Below are 26,425 nucleotides of genomic sequence, written 5' to 3' on the forward strand. Positions count from 1 at the left end.
GTTGCTAATGTGCTTTAAAATCATTATGAGGGGTTTATTCTTCTAGAATAATCTCAAATTATCCCAAAGACCAAGTGACATAATTTTTTTTTTTTTTTTTTTTCTTTTTGCGGTATGCGGGCCTCTCACTGTTGTGGCCTCTCCCGTTGCGGAGCACAGGCTCCGGACGCGCAGGCCCAGCGGCCATGGCTCACGGGCCCAGCCGCTCCGCGGCATATGGGATCCTCCCAGACCGGGGCACGAACCCGTATCCCCTGCATCGGCAGGCGGACTCTCAACCACTGCGCCACCAGGGAGGCCCTAAGTGACATAATTTTAATCATGAAAGTAATAGTTATTTATTGCACAGAACTACAGAATATCTAAAACAAAAACAAAAACGAAAAAAAAAAAAAGGAAGGAGGGAAGGCAGGAAGGAAGGGAAGGAAGGCCAAAAGAGAAAAGAAAGAAAAATTAAAACTGTGATAGATAGCTTTGCGGTAATGTTTTTTGCTTATTTCTGATAATTTCCTTAGGATAAAGTCCCTAGAAGTAAAATTTCTGGGTAAATGAGCTAATAAGACATTTGATATATACAATTAACCTGCCCTTTAGAAATAATTCCCTCACTTCAGGGCATAAAAATCACCATTTCACATACCCTCATCTTTATTTGTAATGTTTTTTAAAAATCCTGTCAAATTTTACAGTCAAATAGTTGTTTTAACTTATTTAAATGCTAGTGAGGTTGAACACAAACATTTCAGTGGTCATTTTTATTTAATGAATTGCCCATTTTCTCCTAATGAAGAGTCTCCCTTCTCCTGATGATCTGTAATAGTTCTTCAGCAATTCAGGAAATTAACCCTTAGTTATTTTTGTTACAAATACTTTCCCATGTTTATAACTTGCCTTTTAATTTTGATTATGTCATAGTAAAGCTGTATACTTTAAAACAGTTAAATCAATAAATCATCTTTCATGATTTCTTATTTTGTTTTTATGCCAAAAAGACCTTCCTCATATTGAGATTAGATTAAATATACAGGTTCTTTTTGTACAGCTAATTCTTTACCCATCTGGTATTTAATTTTGCCCTGAAGAATAATATATATTTTTCCTTCCCAAAGTGTTAAACTAATTTATTGAATAATCACCATTTATTGAATAATCCGTCTTCTCCCAAGAGTTCTGAAATGTCATCTTTATCATAAGTTGAATATTTAGCTCTCATTTTTTCTGAGTTTTTACTGGTATTCCATTGGTTTATATACTCTTAACAGGAACTTTACTACTGTAATGTCTTGAGCTGTAAAATACTCCATTTCCCCATATTTTCTATTCTTTTTCTCAAAATTATCTTGCCTATTCTAACATCTTTTCATCCAAATGAAAATGTAATTTAGTTACATAAAATGCTAAACAAAATACTGCAATTTTTATTGCCATTGCATTAAAATTAACTTGAAGAAAATAGACTTCTTTAAGAACACCAGATCTTCCAATCCAAAAATATGTGGAACTGCATAGTTTTTATTAGGTTTCTTACTAGGCTTTGGTTGTTGGTGTTGGTGGTGGTGGCGGCAGAGATCTTCTGAATAGAACTCTCCCCTGCAGTATGTTTTCTAACTAATTAAGTAAGGCTGGTTTAATACTAAACGGTTCTTGCCTAAATGTATCTTCTCATTTTCCCTGAACGTTCTCTTCCCTCTAGTTTCTGTGACACTCCTTTCTCCAGATTCTCCATTTGCTCATGCATCATTCACCTTCATTTATTCCAAAAATTATCTATTAACTACATATGATGTGTTGGTAACAGAAAAGTGAATGGAGTGGGCAAACTCCTGACCATTATGGAGCCTGCAGTCTAAACAGCAAGACACACAATAATAAAATGAGCACAGAAGTACTGTAGGTTATAAACTGGGACAAGTGATACAGATATGTATACGTATGTACATACATACATAGACAAACCCAGCTCCTACTAAGGCTCAGCACATACAAGGTGCTCACTGCATAGTGACTGAATGAATGAAATAGCCTCCACTCAATATAGTGAGGGGTAGATATTTCATTTATCAACACAAGGGTAAAAGCTGAACTATGATAAGATGAGAAATGGAAAAGAATCATCCTGAATTATATTTTAATAGTTTCCATCAATAAATAAGTGCTTTTTGTATAATGGAAATTAAGAGTCCCCTGATTACCATTAAGACAATCTTTTACACATTCAGTGTTGACTTCCAACCAAACTAGGGATATTTTTCTCGAATACACTTGTAAGAGATTACTGGTTTTACTCTCAATTTTAGACTAGTAAAAACCTGATTAATAATCACAAGTGGCAAGCAAACAGACATCTTTAAAGGAAAAGAGAACTATCTGGAAAGAATGATCATAAATTCAATATGCTGTAAATCTGACAAAGCATAATGAAAAAGAATGTATTGTCTGTATACTTCTTGGTTCCCAAAATGTGTATTTTGCTTCCATCCACACCATCCGCGTTTCTGCTTGCTTACAGCCTTTTTCCCTGCTGGATCCTTAGTAGTCACTGCACTCCAAACTCAGGCCAGTTGAAAAGAAAGGTAACAAAGTTTTCCTCATCAACAGTCTGTAGGCTCACAAAATTGAACCTGTTCTTTTATCTGCCTGTGTTCATTTAGCCCACCAAGCAGTCTTTATTAAAGCTGAGGCATCAGGCAGTCAAAGTTCATTAATACCATTTATATAATCTCTGCAGTTTCAATTAACTCAGCAAGACATTCTACTACATGATAACAGTCTCATTAATTCAATAAAATCCCATAACTATTAACAATATGGTCGATGTTAAACGGGGTGTCACCTAGTACAAAATAATAGCTTTAACAGCTTGTGATGAAACTTAAGGTTTTTTCTTAAATTTGATCTGGCTAAAATATTCAGTCCTTTTACAGCAAGGGATTATTCCTATGTAAAGAATGTATAGAATTTTTAACATTAACAGGTAGTAATTTAAATCTTAGAAAGTGATACACAGGAGTAAATTAATAATACTTTCCTATTCAGTAATTGATAGACTTTGTCTAAATGATCAAGAGTCTGATCTGTTTATAGTCTTCCTCACAAACGCAGTGGGCTGCGTGCCTCACAAACGGTGGATGGTGCAGTTACGATGTTTTGGTTCCTTGTCCATGGAACTTGTTTCCATTATTATAAGATTTCCTGAATCTAGATTTTTCTTTCTCAAAAGAAAAAGGGGAAACAAATGTATAACTTGGGATAATTTTATTCCGACTTGATTCGTTATCATCAAATCTTTTACTGTGAGATATTTCCAAATATTTGAAAGAGAAAAGGGCACGCTGAGGAGACAGGCTTGATGACAAAAGCCGACACAATGAGAAGAGGAGAAGAGAAAAACAGAAATAAACCTGGATCACTGGTGAAGAGCCTGAGGTACTGAACTAACAAATGCTGCAGAGCCATTCTGCCCCCAGACTTCTTGCAAAGTGTGTTAATAACATCCTTAGACTGTAAGTCATTCTGAATGGAATTTTCTGTTATTTGCTTCCAAAAAATCCTGATATACTGATTGAGATTTATTTTCTCCCAGTCTCCTTTTTGGTTTGTTTTTGGTCTTTGCACTTTATATCTCACCTGAATAGCCTGTCTTGCTTGGGAAGACCTTTCCTACCCTGAGATTATAAAAAAGAAAAGTTCTCCTAAATGTTTTTTCCAGAATTTTAATGTAATTTTAGTTTTTATAATTATATTTTTACTCCGTCTGGAATTTCTTCTCCCAATAATGGTATAATTTAATCTTTTTTAGATGGAAAGCCAAATACAGCAAGTCAATATCCTTTTCCCATTGAAAGAAAACGTCCTATCTTATATGAAGATCTAATTTACAACTGAACCTGTTCTTAGCTTGTTCCACTGATCTATTTCTCAGTTCCCACATTACTGTCACATTGGTTTGATCACAGAACATTCATAACAGTTTTCAGATCTCCCTGTGCCATTCTCCCCTTCCCCTGAATTCTGTGGCAGCTCCAACATATTTAATACTGACTGTAGCAATGATCACCATCACAGCTACCAACATGAACTCATAATGAGCACTACATGTTTTTAACTCTACAAAGTCAATACTATTATTGCCCTCCTCAACGAAACTAAGGATTAGAAAAGTTACATGTGTATATTGTCCAAGACAAGGTAGCTACTTAAAGTGTTGGAACCGAGATTCAAATCAAGGGATCTGAGTCTAGAGCCAGGGATCTTAACCACTAAGCTGTATTATCACCATTAAAATGACTATAAAGCTTCTTGGCATAAAATTTAAAATCACTGTGCCCGGTTTTTAAAAACCATATCTCTCACTTAGACTACCACTGGAATGATAACACATTTACATATTAATTTGGGAAGAAGTAATATTTTTACTTAATGTCTTCCCACCTAAAAACACGTTATCACTTTTCTATTTATTCAACTCTTGCTCCAATAACATTTATAGTTTTCTTCATATAGCTTTTGATTCTATATTATTACATTTATTTTTAGACATTTTATAGTTTTGGTTGCCATTATGAGTAGGATATACTTTTCCATTTCCCATTCTAAAAGCTAAATATCACCATGTAATTAATATAAAGACATATTATTAGTATCGAAACTAAGATAAAATTAGTTCCCTTGGATATTCTATGTATACAATAACAAATACATTATTTAGGACAACTGTAAAATGACTTGATTTATTATCTTTAAACAAATCAAGTTTATCTCAAATTAAATACAATGCTCTCACCATGCAGATGTTTTCTGTTATATTACACTGAATTTGGGTTGTCATCAGTTGGATGTCATAACTTTGGATTGTTGGAGAATTTATTAATATAGTTTGAATTCTCATTTAATATGCGTTTTGAGAAATACATAAAAATATCTAACTTGGCATATTTTTATTGGAACCCCATAAGGTTAAGTGCAAACCTAGATACTTCTTTATATATTAAGTAAAAAATTTACACTTTGAAAAGAATAAACATAATCCAATAATCTTCTTTAATAACGAGATGAATTAAACATCAAGATCACAAGAATATCATATAAATTTCAGAAAGTTTAAAGGAACTTTCTGCAGTTATATTACTGGTAGATTTTGAAGAGCAAAAGGACATTTGATTATTCTCTACATGACATACCACATATTTATAAATGCTGTACTTAGAAACAATATTTATATATACAACTCTGAAAAGTTTTATTACTAGATTGCCTTCAAAGATGCTGTTTATAAACAAACTCTCAAAAGTTGAAAGCAAAGATTGAATGCCTCATAGAAGACAATTTGGTGGAATGTCTTATAATAAGGAAGAAGCATATGTGCGTCAATGAGCTTACCTTTCTCACCATGCAGCTGACAAGCAGCTCTTTGATTGCTTTACTATTATGATGCAACTCTGGATACAATAAAGGCTACATTATTGCTCTATCATTTGTCAAGCTGTATAGAAAATTCTGAGTCAATGGATGCCACCTGTACGATATTTTCATTACCTGTTTATAAAGCAACTGCTCGTTTTCTCTAGCATAACAGAAAAGAACATCTGTAAGAATTTTTCTCACATTTTCTTGTTGGAAAAACTGCATTTCAGGAAACCTGAAAAAAGAAAACACAGGATTGAAATCGGCTAGCACAATTCCAAGAATTACCCTCAAATTCTCATCTCTGAGAGGTGCCATGGGCAGCTTTTGGTTTCAGTACAAGTCTGTATTTGCCAGGCAACTTATGCCATAGGTGGGACTCATGTGTTAAAGAAAAAAGGGTGAGAAAAAGGGAAACTACTGGATACCCTTCAACATCTAAATATTTCAAATGTCTTCATATGTAAATGTCATCATATGCATGATGAATACAACAGTTTTTAAGCAAAACAAATTATAGCCTATGCATTTGGTGTGGGGATTGCTTTGTTTTACCCCATTTGGTATACTGTGATTTTGTAAGTACCAACTTTGTGAAAAAAAATCATTATCCTACTTTTTTGATGCAAGTATCATGATTTAAATTATTATACATGACCACACCATTAGTTTTATCTGATTAAAACACAGACTTCAAATGGACCGAGTTAGTCAGTATTGCTTAAATGATCTCTGGATCAAAAATTCTACCAGGTGCTTTGAGGTAACGTGAAATACAAAAGGGCAAGAGTATCCACCTGAAAGGAGCTTAAATAGTTGTTTATAATGCAAGAATTTACGACTGCAACAACCCACAGAGCAAATACAGAGCAGTGCAATACACAGTGAATATACAGTCGACCCTGTGGATCCCTGGGTTTCGAATCTGCAGACTCAACCAACCGTGGATCAAAGATGTTTGGGGAAAAAAAATTCCAGAAAGTTCCAAAAAGCAAAACTTGCATTTGCCAGCATGCCAGCCACTATTTACATGGCATTTACATTGTAGTAGGTATTACAAGAAATCTAGAGATGATTTAAAGTATATGAGAGGATATGCATAGATTATATGGGAATATTACTCCATTTTATACAAGAGAGTTGAGCATCCATGGATTTTGGTATCTGCGGGAGTCCTGGAACTAATCTCCTATGAATACCGAGAGACGAGCCTATAAGGGAAGAAGGAATGTCCTCTAGAAATAAGCAGCAAATAGGTTCAATCACAAAAGGTTTGAACAAGAATTTTTAGGAGAGGAGGAACATGGAATATCTGTGGGAAAAGTAACCAAATCAGAAGGAAAGCTATGAAGACACAGAAGGCAAAGAGTATTCCAAATGTAGAGCACTGTATGGTATTAGCAATGCAAAAGGAAAGTATCAATACTTCCATGAAGTACTGCCACTTGGCAGCAGGACCACAGGACAGAAGAAAAGGTGGGAGGTGTGGAATAGAGCTCTGAATGCAGTATTTACAACTGAGGAAAAGCAACAGAGGGACTCCACATTTCTGAATAGGGAAGTACCAAAGAAGAGAGTATTTGAGTAACTCTAAGTGGGAATAAGCCTGCAGGAGGAGAGATTGCAGGAAGGAGATAAGAGGACATTATACTGAGGTGAAATGGAAAAATCACAAACCTGAGAAGAAAAGCCGAAGTTCAGATTCCTGTTGCATAACTGTTGGCTGTGTGACCTTGAGTAAATGGCTGCTTAAAGGCCTCATCTATAAGAAGCGATAATACTACTAAACTTGTGATCAAGATGAAATAATGTGAAAGCGCCAAGAACAGCGCCTGGCAGCAGACGTTCAGGAAGAGAGGTGATTGCTAGTCTCTGAGTACTGGTACTTTAGGTGAAGAAGATGTGAATGAGGTCGCATTGGGACTAGAAAACATGAGAATATGTAATAAATACGCAAGAGGCTGAAAAGGAGGAGCGCCTAGAGCACGGAGGCACGGGGCATCAAGGAAACAGAAAAATGCTCCTTCGTTAGTCTCGTAAAGGCAGCAATGGTTATTTTATTCATATTCTGATGGTTTACTGCTTCTTATTTCTGGCAACCTCTGCTATTTTCTGCTTCCTTCTGATCCTCTCTGGGCACCCTGTGAGAGTTAGAACTTTCTCTCCAGTTCAGGCTGGGATCCTGGGTGGACTATGCTAATGGTTTGTGAAGCATCTCTTTCCTGGGCCTAATTTTTATAATAAATTACAGCCTGTTTCATCTTCATCTGTTCATTTGACTTTTGCTTGAAATTCCCTTGGATGTACAATTTGTCCCCAGACACAGGTATATGACCTGTTCTCTACCAACAAGGAAGCCTCTACTTTGGGGGGCCGGTAATCAACAGTACATGGGTCTGAACAAGGTTCTCTCAAGTCCACGCATAAATCTTAATGTGATGGCCCTCCAGACAGCCCAAACTGAAGCTCAGGAGTCTGACTAGGCACAAGTGACCATAGCTCCTCAAGAGGAGAGAAATTACCTGAAAGCAGATTCAGAGCAAGAATAATAACTATATCTTAGAAGCCAAAGAAGTTCCAGAAAGGTGTCAAATGCACTGAAGCAGGAAAGAAACAGAAAAACTTGTTAAATGACTTATTTGGGACAAAAGAAAGCTGCTAAAACCTTTAGATAGTCAAATATCCCAAATTAGAGTAATCAGGATGAAAGATAGGTAAGTAGTTAATAAAATGCTGAAAAGAAATTTCTTGGGAAAACTTAGTCACTAAAGTAAAAACAGAGTAACCCTTCTGAGATGAAACTGTTTCCCCTCCTTCCTCATCAGATGACTTAAATCTAGCCCTGTCGTGAAGTAGGCTTCCTGTCCCAGGAGCTGGACAGATCACACAGATGAGTGATTTTGTGTGTCCCCTTCCATGACTATGCTTTGGAAACTGTCTATGAACACTGGCACCACCAAATTCCCTACAGTTACTGCAATCTGAATGGACTATGGGAGAAAGTACTAAAACCTACAACGTTCACTTTGTAACAAATATCCACGAACTATATAAAGTAAGAATTTAATACCTTACTACTAAAAATGTAAATTATATTACATATCAATTCAGTTTCATTTAAATGTATACTAACCACTCGCAAGACTAAAAACTAGAGATCTATAAGAATCAAATTGCAGGTAGATAATTTAAATTACCCACTTTTAGCAAATACCCAATCAACTGAAAACGTGTATTAGGCAGACACAGCATATCTATGTGACAGCACACCATCCACAATTCATGCTGAAGTGTCAAGTTAGGAAGTTTCAGGATGTCCTCTTTTTTAGAAAAGTGTGAGGTGTTCTCTAAATTCTGATGAAGAATCCACAGCATCAAACAAGTAACATGGGAAAGATTTCAGAAGAGTTCCAAAAAAGAACCAAAAGTTTATGCTATTTTCAGAAGCTGGAAAAAGAGATGACCTTCAGAGAAGTTGTAAGCTGAAAGAGTCCAGTTCAGAAGGTAACAGGTAAGGAGAACGGAAGCAGAGAGATTAATACCTGCTCCAGTATATCTGGTAGTTAGCAGGTTAGCAGTACTTCCCAACTGCCTTGCTAAACAATGTGTCAGAGATATGCATTGAAGTAAAATTCCATGAGTTTAGAGTTACACAGAAGAACCTAGGTCATAAGGTTGATGAATATACCTGAATAATAACATATTGCCTACAATAAATACTTGGTTTCGTATTAACAGGCTTCAAGTGAGAAGGCATTCCATCTATAGGAATCAGAAATAAAAGGGAAAAAAGTAGTGAGTAGGTTCTCTAGGAATAGTGATAAGCAGCTTTGATGATAGGTTTTAAGTTTCAAAATAGCTTCCCTGACATCTGGTGTTGATTCAGGGCAGGTAATCTGAACAGTAGTCTAACCCGAATATCACTGGAAAGGCAAATCTGGTTTTGAGACAATAACAAAAACCACAGAATACAGACCGAGGCTGGAGTCAACAACTGTAAAGATTTTGAAAAATCAATAGTGACTCTACAGTTTCATGCAAAAAAGAGAAATGGTAGTATATTCATTAAAGATGAGATAGAGAAAAAACAACTTAGGATTGAAGCTAGAGACATGTAAGATTCACTCAAGCCAAACTATCTGATAGGAAAGTAAAAGGAGAAAAGAATCACAATAAGTGGGAACTGAAGATAAATCCTAAATTATTATTAGAAAATGAAAGTCAAGTAATTCCTGCATTTGGCCAGAAATGAAAGTGGAGATGGTAAACAGGTGAGGATGAAACTCTGATAGAGATAAAAAGCAAAGAAAAATTAATATTAAAGTATTCCATGACGTGATTTAGACTAATACCATCGAACATTTTTACCTGATGGAAAAAAAGGTGATAATTCAGTTTTAACTTAATTGATCAATATTTAAAATGCAGGAGTTTCTCTCTCAAGATGTGTGCAGGTATTAAATAGACAAATTTTACATAGTGCAAACTAACATCAAGAGATCTAAAAGTCTGCTGTGTGTGTTTTGGTTTGTATCTTGAAATAACCCCACATTCGTAGGCAGTATAGTTTTCAACTTAAGTTTTAAAAAAACTTTCATTATCTAACATCTTTCATATATAATCTTTTCATTATAATCTTTCATTATAAATTCCAGCATTTATAGAGACAATGGTAGACTGAATTGCAGCATAGCCATCGCCCAGTTTCATCATTAATCAGTTCTTTTATTTTTTTACATATCCTCCTCTCTCAGTGTTGCATTTTGAAGCAAACCTGAGACATCACTACACCTATAATATTGCAGTGTGTATTTCTAAAAGATAAAGACTCTCTAAAAACATAACCATAGCACCACTTTAATACTATAAGTAATAAAAATAACCCATTGATTAAATCAAATATACAATCAATGTTCAAATTTCCCTAAAAATTTTTCAGTTTGTTTCAATCAAGATCCAAGAATTTACACTACAATTTGTTGATATATCTCTTAAGAGTTTTTTACTCCATAGACTTGCCCCTCCCTCCCTCCCTTCCTGCCTTCCTTCCTCTCTCCCTCGCCCTCTCTCCCTTACAATGTATTTGTTAAAGAAACCAGGCTCTTTACCCTGTAGAAACTTCCCACATTCTGAATTTTACTTATTGTTCTTCCATTTTGTTATGTAACACGTTCCTCTCCCCCCCGCCACCCCCGCATTTCCTATAAACTGGTTAGGTAGGTCTAGAGACTTCATCAGGTTCAGGTTCAACTTTCAACAAAAACCTTCATGGGTGGCACGGTGGCTTTAGTACATGTTCACAAAGTCTTTGGCCCTCCTCCCATACAAAGGTGGAGGAGCCTAACGTCCCTCCCGCTGCAGATGTGCTGTCCTCAGTGATGAGCTTCTCACAGAGAGAAGACAGCACAAGTGATGCTGCGACACAGCTTCTGTCTGCCTCTCCGTCTGGATACATCGTGGAACCCAGACGCTGTGCTGCTAGGAAGTCAAGCAGCTACAGGAGAGGCCACGGGGAGGTGTTCCAGCCACAGCTCCAGAGGTCTCTGCTGAGAGCCAGCTTCAACAGCCAGGCAGGAAAGTGAACACATCTTCCAATGATTCCAGTCCTTAACCTTCAAGCTGGCCTGGCTAACACCATGTGGAACAGAGACAAACTGCCTGCTCAGCCCTACCCAAGTTGGAGATTCATCAACAAAATTAATTCTGCTGTTCTTTTAAGCTTTGGGGTGGTTTACAATGCAGCAATAGCTAACGGGTACAGATGGTACTGTGTACTTCCATCAGGAGGCATACATTTTTAGCTTCTCTTTCTGTGATGATCGATGATCATTGCCTAGATGTATTAATTCATTAGAGGTGGTAAGATGGCAAGACTACAACTTTATCCTTTTTTCTTTCATTATTATCTAAAATACATATATAAAGAAAAATTTACCCTTGTCAATTTTTAGTCATCCTGAAGTACAGATCACTATAATTTTGAAAAACATAGTTTGTTTCCATTATATTTACTCATGGATGCTTGTGGACATCTAAGCTCTATGAATGATAAATGACACTAATTCTGTCACGAAAGTAGGTTATGATAACCAGACTATTCTATTTGCCTTTTGGATATCTTCCCATGCAACTGCAGCATATGGGAACAAGTCAGGAGGTGAGGGATGGAGTACAGCTAAACAACAACGTCAAACCCAGTAACCAGAAACCCAGGTGCCTGATGGGAGCTAACTGGAAAGACGTAGAAACTTCGCACAGGGCTGTGGTCGCTCATAACACAGACAGAGGATGAAGGAAAGCTAGGCAAATATCTGGGGTGTCTATGATGGAGAGTTCCTCAGACAACAAAGAGACAAAAAGAACATTTCCTAAGCAAGAAAAGGGTTAAGAAAAGAGTGAAATGACAAAGGGCTTTGTCACTGCATAATAGTACATAATTAGGTAATTAGAAGTATTAAAACAGACAAAGCACTGGGCCCAGCTGAATTACTGAAGATGCAAGTATTCAATAAGATGCCCCAAGGGAAAAAATAAAACCCTTGGGGAAGGTTTATAGTCAAGCAGGAGGATGGAGCAGCACAGGAGGGCTTGAAGGAACAATAACTGATGTTATGTCGGTAGTTTAAAACCAGAACTTCACTACCAGCATCCATCTAAAATTTAAAATGAACGGATGAAAACTCCCTAGCATACTATTAAACACCAAAATAACTATAATACCTTTCTCTGGTTTGTTGTTTTATTAAAGGAAAACTGAAAAAAAAAATCAAGCAAAAACCACAGAGGAGCAATTTGATATAAAATGAAAGGAGGCACACTGCATATTTTTATTCCTGTCCTCCCTACTTTGGTTGATGATTTCACCATCCTCCCTATTCAAACAAATCTGCTTTCTCCTCATTCCAGGCACACGGCAGGACTGAACTTCCCAGCATCCTCTTCAGTGAGCTGTGGCCACTGGGATGGGAGTGGCCATGACATGTGACCACAAAATTCACATTTCCCCCAGCCCCCATCAGGCCCCATCCACATTTCCCCTTCCAGCTGGACAGAATGGAAAAGGTCATCTGGGAAACCTGGGAAGCTACATATGGACTGTGGTGGTTTTAAAAATACATCGGCCGGGCTTCCCTGGTGGCGTAGTGGTTGAGAGTCCGCCTGCCAATGCAGGGGACGTGGGTTCGTGCCCCGGTCCAGCAGGATCCCACATGCCACGGAGCGGCTGGGCCCGTGAGCCATGGCTGCTGAGCCTGCACGTCCCGAGCCTGTGCTCCGCAACGGGAGAGGCCACGGCAGTGAGAGGCCCGCGTACTGCAAAAAGAATAAAATAAAATAAAAATACATCTGCCAATTCTTTAACACACTGCCCTTCCTCCGTGGATTGTTTGCTTTAGGGGAAGAATCCTCTGGAGAAAAGACACTTAAGCAGCGCCATGGCGAGACCCACATGGAGAGGAACCCACAGGGGGCCTCCAGCCCTCATTAGGCCTCCACACGACCGCAGCTCCAGCTGACACCTGACTGTAAGCTCAAGAGAGACCCCTGAGCCAGGACCACAGCTGCTCCCAAACTCCTGATCTCCAGCAACTATGAAATACAATACATGATTTTAGTTCCAAGTGATTACATTTTGGTTGATGCATTATGCAGCAAATAGATGATGAACAGAGGTTTTGATACCTGAAACTAGGCTGTTTTTAAAAAACAATAAAATATGTGGTAGAGGTGTCTATAGGACTGGACAGGAGCTGGAAGGACCTTGCATAGATCTCAGTGAAAGACTAAAGGATCTGAAAGAGATGATTAGCCAGACAGCCCATGAGGCTGCCAGTGAGGGCGTAAATCAAAGTGAGGAAAAGATCACAAGAAAAGTGGAGAGAAAAGATTCCTTATTATGTACTGACAACACAGCAGCCTCTAGTTATCTGGAATACTGAAAATGTCCCTAATACACTGGGTGATCTAGCCAAGGAGACTGTCCAGGCAGTGCTGAAGGTGCTGCCTGGTGCTGCTTGTTATTTACAGTAGAATGGAAAAGGAGGAAAGCGGAAGAACTGCTCAACGCAGAGGCGCTGGGACTTGCTGGGCTTGAAAATACAACCTTTTCTCCTTCTCATCCTCTCTAGTCACAAATGAAGCATTAGGACACTGCTTCTGGGCAAACATCGAATATAAGACACAGTCAGAAAAACAAGGTCCAAAGATGAAACCAAGGGTGTGAATGTAAAATACTTTGTTAAGATCTCAGAAAGCTCTAAAGCAGTGCATCAGAGAACCCTCCTGTCAGACAAGACACCTGATGCCCTGGAAAGATCTAAAAATCATGCCCCACAGAGCCCTGGGCAGCCAGAGGTCAGGGACGCTGCTTAACACCCCACTGCATGGGACAGCCTCTCACAACAAAGAATTAATTGGTCCAAAAGGTCAATACTCCCAAGGGTGAGAAACTCTACATTAGAACATATGAACCCAGAGGGCAGAAACAGTACCTATGTATTGAATCTCTAGAACTTTGAGTCAGACTTGAGATAACACCCATGCTTTCATGGTCTGTGTGCTCCACACAGTGCTCTGCATACACAAAGTATTTGATAAATGCTTCTAGAACTGGGAAAGCGTTAAATTCAGGCAAACTAGATTAACATAAAAGGTTATAGATCTGTGGAAAGACCTGGAGTCCCAGGCGTTATTTCCATTTCGGCCGTTAACAAGTTGTATTTTCTTAAGTCATTCTTTCTGAGCTTCAACTTTACGCGTTTGCAAAATAAAAGGACTTAAGTAGATGACTACCAATGACACAAATGCCTATTATGGATGCCTGGTACTGGGGAATATGAAAGATATAAAACAGAAAAACTAAGTATTTAAGAAAATCTAGGCGAGAAAGTAGACATTTTACAGATATTTTTAAAAGGAAGATAATTACAATAAAATACACAGGGTCTACGAAAGAACAGAAGAGGCACTATTTTCCTTATCAGGATCCTCAACTTCCAGAATAGTAGTTGCTACATAGTAATTTCTCAAGTAGTATTTGTTGAATGAGTAAATAAATCTACAAACCTACAAATAAACAAACCAATGAAAAATGAGAATGAAATCATGAACTCAAGGACTGGAGGTGAAAAGGCAAAGCATAACAAAGGCCAGACCACAGTTCTGCTACCTTTGTTTTTTGCAACTAATGAATATATAAGCAACATAGAGCTTTCACAGGCCGTAAACTGGAGGTGAACAGAAAGAAAGTAGGAATCTGTTGTGATGACAAGGGTGTGATCCAGCCCAAGAGGATAGCAGAAAAATCTCCAAGAGCCTAACAGGGAAGGTGGGAATTTGAAATCGTCATACAGGTGAGAAGACAAACCGGAAGGGTTAGGATGACAGGAAATATCAAAGAATGATAGTGAGGACAGGGCAGCTGGGGCTGGAGTTTCAGGGAGTGGTATCTGTCACCATCCAAATAGAGGTTTTCATCCAAGGTTCTTTCTAGTTCTCCAATGCCCTGAGTTACATAAAAAGCCCTCTACCCCACTGCCTCTCTGTCTCAAATTAAAAAAAAAAAAAAAATCTTTTTACTGATACCATAAAGGTGAAAAATTAAGAAAAAAAATAGGTAGATAGAAATATGCACTTTAAGTGCAAGGCTTTGTCACACTGAAAATATAGACTTTATTTTGTACTTTTTCAGCAATTAAGAAAAAATTTTAAAGCAATTGAAAGCATTTATCCTTGAAGTACTTAAGTGGTGTCAATTCCAAATGTGTGAAAGTTCCGAAAATATTGTTACCCTACTGAACAGGCTAGGGCAACTAGCAATGCTTCAGGATGAGGCATTACTTTGCCACCCACCAGACTTTACTTTTTAACCTTCTCATAATCAATATGTGAACCCACAACTATAAATAGTGCTAAAAAATTCTGGCTTAATTTACAAGGAGGACCTCAAAAATAAAAATTCTTCTGGTCAGCTGCTCAGAGCGATGTAACTCTGCTGCCACGACATGGACCGCTGCTCCCGAATCCCACAGACAGGGAGTGCCAGGATGCTAATCAAAGCACCACGACTGCAGCAAATACACCTATATTTTCACTCAAATACTACAAAATTTTTTTAAAGTTTAAAAATATCCCATAAATTGGAACAAATGTGTGGTAAGAATCTGCATGCTTAAATGGAACAGAAATGAGAAAAATACACGTCAAAAACATGAGCAGTACAGGAAAATACATATTTCTAAATATATATATTCAACCATGACAATCCAATATTTTGTTTTTACCTTAAGTGTTGTCAAATGAGGAAGGATTACAGGCCATTTGACAGAAGAATTATTTCTTGTGTTCCTGAAAATTTGTTTCTCCCCCTCTTTAATATTTAGGAAACACACACACAGGTTGCCGACAACTCATAGAGAGCGGCTTGTGTTGTAGTTTTCACTTTCGCGGCTGTGAACAAGTGCATATGCGAAGGCTGGTCGTGAACGCACAAGCATGTACTGTGCCTGCATCAAATAAAATCACAACACAACACCAAGTACAGCCACTCATTCGTGTGTGCCTGCAGTCCACCTCGAGGAGACTGAAAATATAAATACAAGCTGCTATTTTGGTGTGATCACACGAATGTGGCAGCTTGTGTGGGTTTTTTTCTCTGTAACATTTTAACACTGGGCAGATTGTCTGCATTAACACACACCAAAATCAATTCTGCTCCGAAATTGCTTGTAAAAATCTTCTTTCCCTAAGGAATTTGGTTTTTATTTAAGTAAAAAAAAAAAAAAAAAAAAAAAGAAGGGGCTTGGAGGAAACTGTGTAAAAGATACCAACATTTAGGGTATCTTAACTTTGTAAAGTGTGACAATCAATGTTGGACGAGGGAACAGGCAGTACTTCTCCCAAAAACGGGAACTGTGCAGAAGATGGACTTTAAATAAGAAAAAGAAAAAAAAAACTTTGTAAAATAACTTTTATATATCATTAATATAGAAAACATTTTCAAACTAGCCTAATTTCAAGCTGCCCACTACTATATAACATAATAACTAAATTTCATCAAAAACTCAGATAAGACTTGTACACTATAAAAATTCATGGAGGTTTCTTAAGGGCAGAGAAAGGAAACAAAAGCAAATACTGCACAGAGGTCATATCTAAAAGTTCACTATGAATGAAAAATAAAATGCAGACATTCCTATCATATACTGCACAATAATATAACAACAATGAATTATTTACACAGTACTGTCCAGTAGAACTTCCTATGATGATAGGAAAGTCCGATATCTGTGCTGGCCTCTAAAGTAGCCATTAGCACTTGAGATGTGGCTTCTGAAGACATATTTTATCTTATTTAATCCAAATTAATTTCAACTTAAATAGCCACATGTGCCTGGTGGCTAGCAAACTGGACAGCACACATCTGTGGGTTTTCTTTTCTTTTTTAATTTTTGAATTTTATTTTATACAGCAGGTTCTTACTAGTCATGAATTTTATACACATCAGTGTATACATGTCAATCCCAATCGCCCAATTCAGCACACCACTACCCCCACCCCCAACACCACTTTCCCCCCTTGGTTTCCATACATTTGTTCTCTACATCTGTGTCTCAATTTCTGCCCTGCAAACTGGTTCATCAGTACCATTCTTCTAGGTTCCACGTATATGTGTTAATATATGATATTTGTTTTTCTCTTTCTGACTTATTTCACTCTGTATGACAGTCTCTAGATACATCCACGTCTCAAAAAATGACCCAATTTCGTTCCTTTTTATGGCTGAGTAATATTCCATTGTATATACATGCCACATCTGCTTTATCCATTCATCTGTTGATGGGCATTTAGGTTGCTTCCGTGACCTGGCTATTGTAAATAGTGCTGCAATGAACCTTGGGGTGCATGTGTCTTTTTGAATTATGGTCTTCTCTGGGTATATGCCCAGTAGTGGGATTGCTGGATCCCATGGTAATTCTAATTTTAGTTTTTTAAGGAACCTCCATACTGTTCTCTATAGTGGCTGTATCAATTTACATTCCCACCAACAGTGCAAGAAGGTTCCCTTTTCTCCACACCCTCTCCAGCATTTGTTGTTTATAGATTTTCTGATGATGCCCATTCCAACTGATGTGAGGTGATACCTCATTGTAGTTTTGATTTGCATTTCTCTAATAATTAGTGATGTTGAGCAGCTTTTCATGTGCTTCTTGGCCATCTGTATGTCTTCTTTGGAGAAATGTCTATTTAGGTCTTCTGCCCATTTTTTGATTGGGTTGTTTGTTTTTTTAATACTGAGCTACATGAGCTGTTATATTTTGGGGATTAATCCATTGTCCACTGATTCATTTGCAAATACTTTCTCCCATTCTGAGGGTTGTCTTTTCGTCTTGTTTATGGTTTCCTTTGCTGTACAAAAGCTTTGAAGTTTCATTGGTGCCATTTGTTTATTTTTGTTTTTATTTCCATTACTCTAGGAGGTGGATCAAAAAAGATCTTGCTGTGATTTATGTCAGTGTTCTTCCTGTGTTTTCCTCTAAGAGTTTTATAGTGTCTGGTCTTACATTTAGGACTCTAATCCATTTTGAGTTTATTTTTGTGTATGGTGTTAGGGAGTGTTCTAATTTCATTCTTTTACATGTAGCTGTCCAGTTTTCCCAGCACCACTTATTGAAGAGACTGTCTTTTCTCCATTGTATATCCTTGCCTCCTTTGTCATAGATTAGTTGACCATAGGTGCGTGGGTTTATCTCTGGGCTATCTTGTTCCATTGATCTGTTTCTGTTTTTGTGCCAGTACCATATTGTCTTGATTACTGTAGCTTTGTAGTATAGTCTGAAGTCAGGGAGTCTGATTCCTCCAGCTCTGTTTTTTTCCCTCAAGACTGCTTTGGCTATTCGGGGTCTTTTGTGTCTCCATACAAATTTTAAGATTTTTTGTTCTAGCTCTGTAAAAAATGCCATTGGTAATTTGACAGGGATTGCACTGAATCTGTAAATTGCTTTGGGTAGTATAGTCATTTTCACAATATTGATTCCTCCAATCCAAGAACATGGTATATCTCTCCATCTGTTGGTATCGCCTTTAATTTCTTTCATCAGTGTCTTATAGTTTTCTGCATACTGGTCTTTTGTCTCCCTAGGTAGGTTTATTCCTAGGTATTTTATTCCTTTTTTGCAATGGTAAATGGGAGTGTTTCCTTAATTTCTCTTTCAGATTTTTCATCATTAGCATATAGGAATGCAAGAGATTTCTGTGCATTTTGTATCCTGCAACTTTACCAAATTCATTGATGAGCTCTAGTAGTTTTCTGGTGGCATCTTTAGAATTCTCTATGTATAGTATCATGTCATCTGCAAAGAGTGACAGTTTCACTTCTTTTTGAATTTGTATTCCTTTTATTTCTTTTTCTTCTCTGATTGCCATGGCTAGGACTTCCAAAACTATGTTGAATAATAGTGGTGAAAGTGGATATCCTTGTCTTGTTCCTGAACTTAGAGGAAATGCTTTCAGTTTTTCACCATTGAGAATGATGTTTGTCGCATATGGCCTTTATTATGTTGAGGTAGGTTCCCTCTATGCCCACTTTCTGGAGAGATTTTATCATAAATGGGTGTTGAATTTTGTCAAAAGCTTTGTCTGAATCTATTCAGATGATCATATGGTTTTTATTCTTCCGTTTGTTAATATGGTGTATCACATTGATTGATTTGTGTATATTGAAGAATCCTTGCATCCCTGGGATAAATCCCACTTGATCATGGTGTATGATCCTTTTAATGTGTTGTTGGATTCTGTTTGCTAGTATTCTGTTGAGGATTTTTGCATCTACATTCATCAGTGATATTGATGTGTAATTTTCTTTTTTTGTAGTATCTTTGTCTGGTTTTGGTATCAGGGTGATGGTGGCCTTATAGAATGAGTTTGGGAGTGTTCCTTCCTCTGCAATTTTTTGGAAGAGTTTGAGAAGGATAGGTGTTAGCTCTTCTCTAAATGTTTGATAGAATTCACCTGTGAAGCCAACTGGTCCTGGAATTTTGTTGGAAGATTTTTAATCACAGTTTCAATTCATTACTTGTGATTGGTCTGTTCATATTTTCTATTTCTTCCTGGTTCAGTCTTCGAAGGTATACCTTTCTAAGAATTTGTCCATTTCTTCCAGGTTGTCCATTTTATTGGCATAGAGTTGCTTGTAGTAGTCTCTTAGGATGCTTTGTATTTCTGCAGTGTCTGTTGTAACTTCTCCTTTTTCATTTCTAATTTAATTGATTTGAGTCCTCTCCCTCTTTTTCTTGATGAGTGTGGCCAATGGTTTATCAATTTTGTTTATCTTCTCAAAGAACCAGCTTTTAGCTTTATTGATCTTTACTATCATTTTCTTTGTTCCTATTTCATTTATTTGTGCTCTGATCTTTATTATTTCTTTCCTTCTGCTAACTTTGGGTTTTGTTTGTTCTTCTTTCTCTAGTTCCTTTAGGTGTAAGGTTAGACTTTTTATTTGAGATTTTTCTTGTTTCTTGAGGTAGGCTTGTAGCTATAAACTTCCCTCTTAGAACTGCTTTTGCTGCATCCCATAGGCTTTGGATCATTGTGTTTTCATTGTCATTTGTCTCTAGGTATTTTTTGATTTCCTCTTTCATTTCTTCAGTGATCTCTTGGTTATTTAGTAACGTATTTTTTAGTCTCCATGTGTTTGTGTTTTTTACGTATTTTTCCCTGTAATTCATTTCTAATCTCAGAGCGTTGTGGTCGGAGAAGATGCTTGATATGATTTCAATTTTCTTAAATTTACTGAGGCTTGATTTGTGACCCAAGATGTGATCTATTCTGGAGAATGTTCCATGCGCACTTGAGAGGAAAGTGTAATCTGCTGTTTTTGGATGGAATGTCCTATAAATATCAATTAAATATATCTGGACGATTGTGTCATTTAAAGTTTCTGCTTCCTTATTTATTTTCATTTTGTATGATCTATCCATTGGTGTAAGTGAGGTGTTAAAGTCCCCCACTATTACTGTGTTACTGTCAATTTCCTATTTTATAGCTGTTAGCAGGTGCCTTATGTATTGAGGTGCTCCTATGTTTGGTGCATATATATTTATAGTTGTTACATCTTCTGCTTGGATTGATTCCCTGATCATTATGTAGTGTCCTTCCTTGTCTCTTGTAACATTCTTTATTTTAAAGTCTATTTTATCTGATATGAGTATTGCTACTCCAGCTTTCTTTTTTTTTTTTTTTTTTTTTGCGGTACACTGGCCTCTCACTGCTGTGGCCTCTTGCACTGCGGAGCACAGGCTCCGGACGTGCAGGCTCAGCGGCCATGGCTCATGGGCCGAGCCGCTCCACAGCATGTGGAATCTCCCCGGACCGGGGCACGAACCCGTGTCCCCTGCATCAGCAGGCAGACTCTCAACCACTGAGCCACCAGGAAAGCCCTCCAGCTTTCTTTTGATTTCCCTTTGCATAGAATATCTTTTTCCATCCCCTCACTTTCAGTCTGTATGTGTCCCTAGGTCTGAAGTGGGTCTCTTGTAGGCAACATATACATGGGTCTTGTTTTTTGTATCCATTCAGCAAGCCTGTGTGTTTTGGTTGGTTAAACGTCCTTAAATTCAGGTTTAAGGTAATTATTGATAGGTATGTTCCTACGACCATTTTTTAATTGTTTTGGGTTTGTTTTTGTAGGTCCTTTTCTTCTCTTGTGTTTCCCACTTAGAGAAGTTCCTTTAGCATTTGTTGTAGAGCTGGTTTGGTGGTGCTGAATTCTCGTAGCTTTTGCTTGTCTGTAAAGCTTTTGATTTCTCCATCAAATCTGAATGAGATCCTTGCAGGGTAGGGTAGAGTAATCTCGGTTGTAGGTTCTTCCCTTTCATCACTTTAAGTGTATCATGCCACTCCCTTCTGGCTTGTAGAGTTTCTGCTGAGAAATCAGCTGTTAACCTTATGGGAGTTCCCTTGTATGTTATTTGGCGTTCTTCCCTGGCTGCTTTCAATAATTTTTCTTTGTCTTTAATCTTTGCCAGTTTGATTACTATGTGTCTTGGTGTGTTTCTCCTTGGGTTTATCCTGTATGGGACTCTCTGTGTTTCCTGGACTTGGGTGGCTATTTCCTTTCCCATGTTAGGGAAGTTTTCGACTATAATCTCTTCAAATATTTTCTCGGGTCCTTTTTCTCTCTCTTCTCCTTCTGGGACCCTTATAATGCGAATGTTGTTGCTTTTAATGTTGTCCCAGAGGTCTCTTGGGCTGTCTTCATTTATTTTTACTTTTTTCTTTATTCTGTTCCTCAGCAGTGAATTCCACCATTCTGTCTTCCATGTCACTTATCCGTTCTTCTGCCTCAGTTATTCTACTATTGATTCCTTCTAGTGTAGTTTTCATTCTCGATCTTTGCCTCCATTCTTTTTCAGAGGTCCTGGTTCATCTTCACTATCATTATTCTGAATTCTTTTTCTGCAAGGTTGCCTATCTCCACTTCATTTAGTTGTTTTTCTGGGGTTTCATCTTGTTCCTTCATCTGGTACATAGCCCTCTGCCTTTTTATTTTGTCTGTCTTTCTGTGAATGTATTTTTTGTTCCACAGGCTGCAGGATTGTAGTTCTTCTTGCTTCTGCTGTCTGCCCTCTGGTGGATGAGACTATCTAAGGGGCTTGTGCAAGTTTCCTGATGGGAGGCACTGGTGGTGGGTAGAACTGACTGTTGCTCTGGTGGGAAGAGCTCAGTAAAACTTTAATCTGCTTGACTGCTGATGGTTGGGGCTGGCTTCCCTCCCTGTTGATTGTTTGGCCTGAGGCAACCCAACACTGGAGCCTACCTGGGCTCTTTGGTAGGGCTAATGACAGACTCTGGGAGGGCTCATGCCAAGGAGTACTTTCCAGAACTTCTGCTGCCGGTGTCCTTGTCCCCACGGTGAGCCACAGCCACACCCCGCCTCTGCAGGAGACCCTCCAACACTAGCAGGTAGGTCTGGTTCAGTCTCCCCTGGGGTCACTGCTCCTTCCCCTGGGTCCCGATGCGCACACTACTTTGTGTGTGCCCTCCAGGAGTGGAGTCTCTGTTTCTCCCAGTCCTGTCGAAATTCTGCAATCAAATCCCACTAGCCTTCAAAGTCTGATTCTCTAGGAATTCCTCCTCCCATTGTCGGACCCCCAGGTTGGGAAGCATGACGTGGGGCTCAGAACCTTCACTCCAGTGGGTGGACTTCTGTGGTATAAGTGTTCTCCAGTTTGTGAGTCGCCCACCTAGCAGTTATGGGATTTGATTTTACTGTGATTGTGCCCTTCCTTTCATCTCATTGTGGCTTCTCCTTTGTCTTTGGATGTGGGGTATCTTTTTTGGTGAGTTCCAGTGTCTTCCTGTAGACGACTGTCCAGCAGCTAGTTGTGATTCTGGGGTTCTCGCAAGAGAGAGTGAGAGCACATCCTTCTACTCTGCCATCTTGGTTCCTTTTTTTTTTTTTTTTTTTACAGAAAAAAAAAGGCATGGAAAAATGCTCAACATTTGGAATTTTTACATCTGTGGTTTTAAAGAGGAAATTTTATCAATTATTAATGAATCCACAAAATATCAAATGACAAGATAAAAAAAATTTGAGGAAAGAAAGTTTGCTGAAATAGATTACGTCTAAAGCTTGGCCCATACGGGAAATATAAATGAAAGGGAGCATCAAATGAGAAGGCTGCATCATTAAAGATCTAACCATGTCATGGATATTCAAGTGGGACAGAGTGGAATGAACTATGAATGAGCTGCATGAACTTCCAACCCTAAGACTCCTACAATAACCAGAAACATGAAAGACCAGAAACTGAAGACAACGACCAGGAAACCCGACAGGCAGTCAGATCAACTGTTAAACATAGGCACCATTACAATAATAAAAGTTAAAGAATTTTAATCATTTAATTCAGGAGAGAGGGAGAACACATTGAAGAAAAGCCAGGCCATAGCTTATAAATATGTTTGGCAATAGCTTATAAATATGTTAATTTGCAAATGATGTTGTAGACACTATAAATATACTTTTAGAATAGACCTTAATAGACCAAATAACAGACTTCTTTGGTATCTAATATGGAAATGATCTTTTATTCTGAACTCAATATTTCCCATCATTTTCAATAATACTGAATTTCATTTAATGTTACAGCCTTCGAAGCATGGCAAAATTGGTTCAGAATGGACAATTCAAGTTCTGAATTAGAAATGCTGTAAATTGGAAGCTACTTGATTTACCTTTTGCTTTTCAGCTGTTTTTTTTCATTCAGTAATAAAAATGAGAACAGTAACAACCTCATTAGGTTGAGGTAAGGAACAACTAATTGAAATGAATACAAAACCCTTTGAGGCAAAAAAGAGTTAGTAGAAGAAAAGAATATTAAAATTAGTTGAAAAAGGAATGATATTTAATACAGTGACATATTCAGATCAAATACATTCAATAATGATGGCAACAACACAGCTCACGAGACGAAATTATCTTGTTTAAACTCAGACTAGAAGGCTGACAATAGTATTTTTTTAAGTGTGTTTATGTTTCTGAAGAGTGAAAATGTTAGGGACTGTTGTTACTAAAATTGAACAATACCGATCATCAGTGATAAGATTCACCATCAAAGAGCATTTATTAATAAGCATAACCCTGATTCTGCACAGTGTGACAGAAGTAAGATTTGGTCCATGCCCTCCAGGGGTTACCATTAGGTCTGAAAGATGAGACTTGGGCTGATACCAGAGCTCCTGTGCATACTCTTTCCATCAGAGTATTGTTATTTTGCACTGTAACTTTTTTTGGGTCTGCTTTCTCTACTAGACTTTGAGCTTCTTAAGGGCCCATGCCATATTTGTCTTGGCATATGCAGTGCCAAGGAGATTAATATAAATGTATCGAATACACTGGCAGATTGAATACATTGGCAGGTCTAAATAAATATAAGACAAAACAAACTTAAGTAATATTATCACAGAGTTATTAAGAAAATGCCACTGGAACACAGAATCAGCACAAATTATTTCCAATTGTAAAGACTGGAACATGCTTCATGAACAGGGTGGTGATGAACTCAGGCCTTGAAGGATGAGCTGTCAGGACTCCAACAGGGAGCAGTAGGAGGAAGTGTAATTCCAGCAGAGGAGCAGCTGAGGAATGCAAATGGAAAGCAAAAACCTGTGCAGGAAACAATGCCAGAGCACTGATCTAAAAGGGAATTCTGGAGGGACGTCAGGTTTCTGGTTCTTCATATAAGTAGCTTGGACATCACTACTCTATCCTAACAACAAGTAAAAAGCTGAGCAGACTGAAAAATCAATAGCTCTTCTTGGATTCCTAAGAGAGGTGAGGACACAGGGCAAACCGCTGTCCCCAGAATTGGAGAGACAGACAGGCAAATACAGGGAGCCACACTTACCAGAACAAAGACTCACAAGCAAAACCCCTGGCAGGAACCAGTGCTGGGGAAGGAAAACCTGAACTGTAATTGACAGATTGCTAGAAGCTCACTGGACAGCTCTGAGAGTTCAAAAACTCCTGGAAAACCCCATCACAGGGAGGCCCACACAATATTGTGAGATTTACTTCCAGGAGCTTGACCAGGTTCCCACAGTAAGTATCAGAGAAAAATCCCCTCAGCTTCCGACAGGGGAAGGGGTAAAGGGGGCAATCTGAATAGAGCACTCTGCTCTTCTTAACAAGGCCTGCCTGCAAGGAAAACCAGTTAACCAGAGCCTAACCTGCTGGGATACCATCAGACCCTAACTGACCTGGGGAAAGGCAAATACCCAACTCCAACCCCCTCTCCCATCCTGTCCCATCTAAGTGGGTAGGGAGACCTGAGAAACACTTGTGAAGGGCACAGTCCAGAGGCACATCCCTAAAAGACTGGTGGTAAGTCTAAAGAACACTTACCCTCTCCCCTCACCTTATCACCACATTACTAACAACCTATTTACAGCAGTTCCTTCAGCCAGTACATGTCTGGCTATCATAAAACAACAACAAACATTACAAGGTATACCAAAAAGCAAAAAACAAATGATTCGAAGAGACAGAGCAAACATCAGAACCAAAGAAAGCAGGGATGTTGGAATTAGGGAATCAGGAATTTAAAACAAGTATGATTAACATGCTCAGGGCTCTAGTGGATAAAGCAGATAGCATGCAAGAACAGACAGGCAATGTAAGCCAAAGATGGAAATCCTAAGAAAGAACCAAAAAGAAATTCTAGACATACAAAAACACTGTAAGAGAAATGAAGAATGCCTTTAATGGGCTCCTTAGTAGACTGGACACAGCTGAGAAAAGAATCTGCACCAGAGGATATCTCAATAGAATCATCAACAACTGAAAAGCAAAGAGAACAAAGACAAGAAAATAGAACAGAGCATCCAAAGACTGTGGGACGACCATAAAAGGTGTAACATACACATCATGGAAATATCAGAAGGAGAAGAGAGAGAAAAAGGAACAGGAGAAATATTTGAAATAATAACTGAGAAATTCCCCAAATTAATGTCAGCTACCAAACTACAGAACCAGGAAGCTCAGAGACTACCAAGCAAGATAAACGCCAAAAGAATGACACCTACATATATCATCTGCAAACTGCTAAAAATCAAAGATAAAGTCCTCAAAGTGGGGGGGAAACATCTTTTCTATATAGGAATAAGGAATTACATCCAACTTCTCCTCAGAAACCATGCAAGACAGAAGAGCATGAACTGAAATATTTAAAGTGTTGAAAGGGAAGAAACCCACCAACCTAGAATTCTGTATCCCGCAAAATTACCCTTCAAAAGTGAAGGAGAAATAAAGACTTTCTCAGACAAGCAAAAATTGTGAGAATCTGTCAGTAGACTTGCCTTACAAGAAATTATTTTAAAAGTTCTTTAGAAAAAATGAAAATAATTTCTGACTCTGATCTACATAAAGGAAGAGTGTAAGAAGGAACAAATGTAAAATAAAAACTTTCTTTTTTCTTGCTCTTAACTGATATAACAGATAACAATTTGTTTAAAATAATAATAC

The 26,425-nt window shown here is 38.0% G+C and overlaps 1 protein-coding gene across 3 annotated transcripts in view; it reads right to left on the bottom strand.

Moving 5' to 3' along the window:
* The window catches only part of TBC1D5 (TBC1 domain family member 5), a 558,005-nt gene that overhangs the window by 227,160 nt on the left and 304,420 nt on the right, over positions 1-26,425 (bottom strand). For all 3 annotated transcript variants that reach the window (XM_081234126.1, XM_081234127.1, XM_081234125.1), the window contains one exon: positions 5,536-5,638. In XM_081234126.1, coding sequence (XP_081090252.1) covers positions 5,536-5,638 — 103 coding nt within the window. The remainder of the gene's footprint in view (positions 1-5,535; positions 5,639-26,425) is intronic.

The sequence above is a fragment of the Mesoplodon bidens genome (genome assembly GCF_964165515.1).
Source record: "Mesoplodon bidens genome assembly, chromosome: 5".
NCBI lineage: Eukaryota > Metazoa > Chordata > Mammalia > Artiodactyla > Ziphiidae > Mesoplodon > Mesoplodon bidens.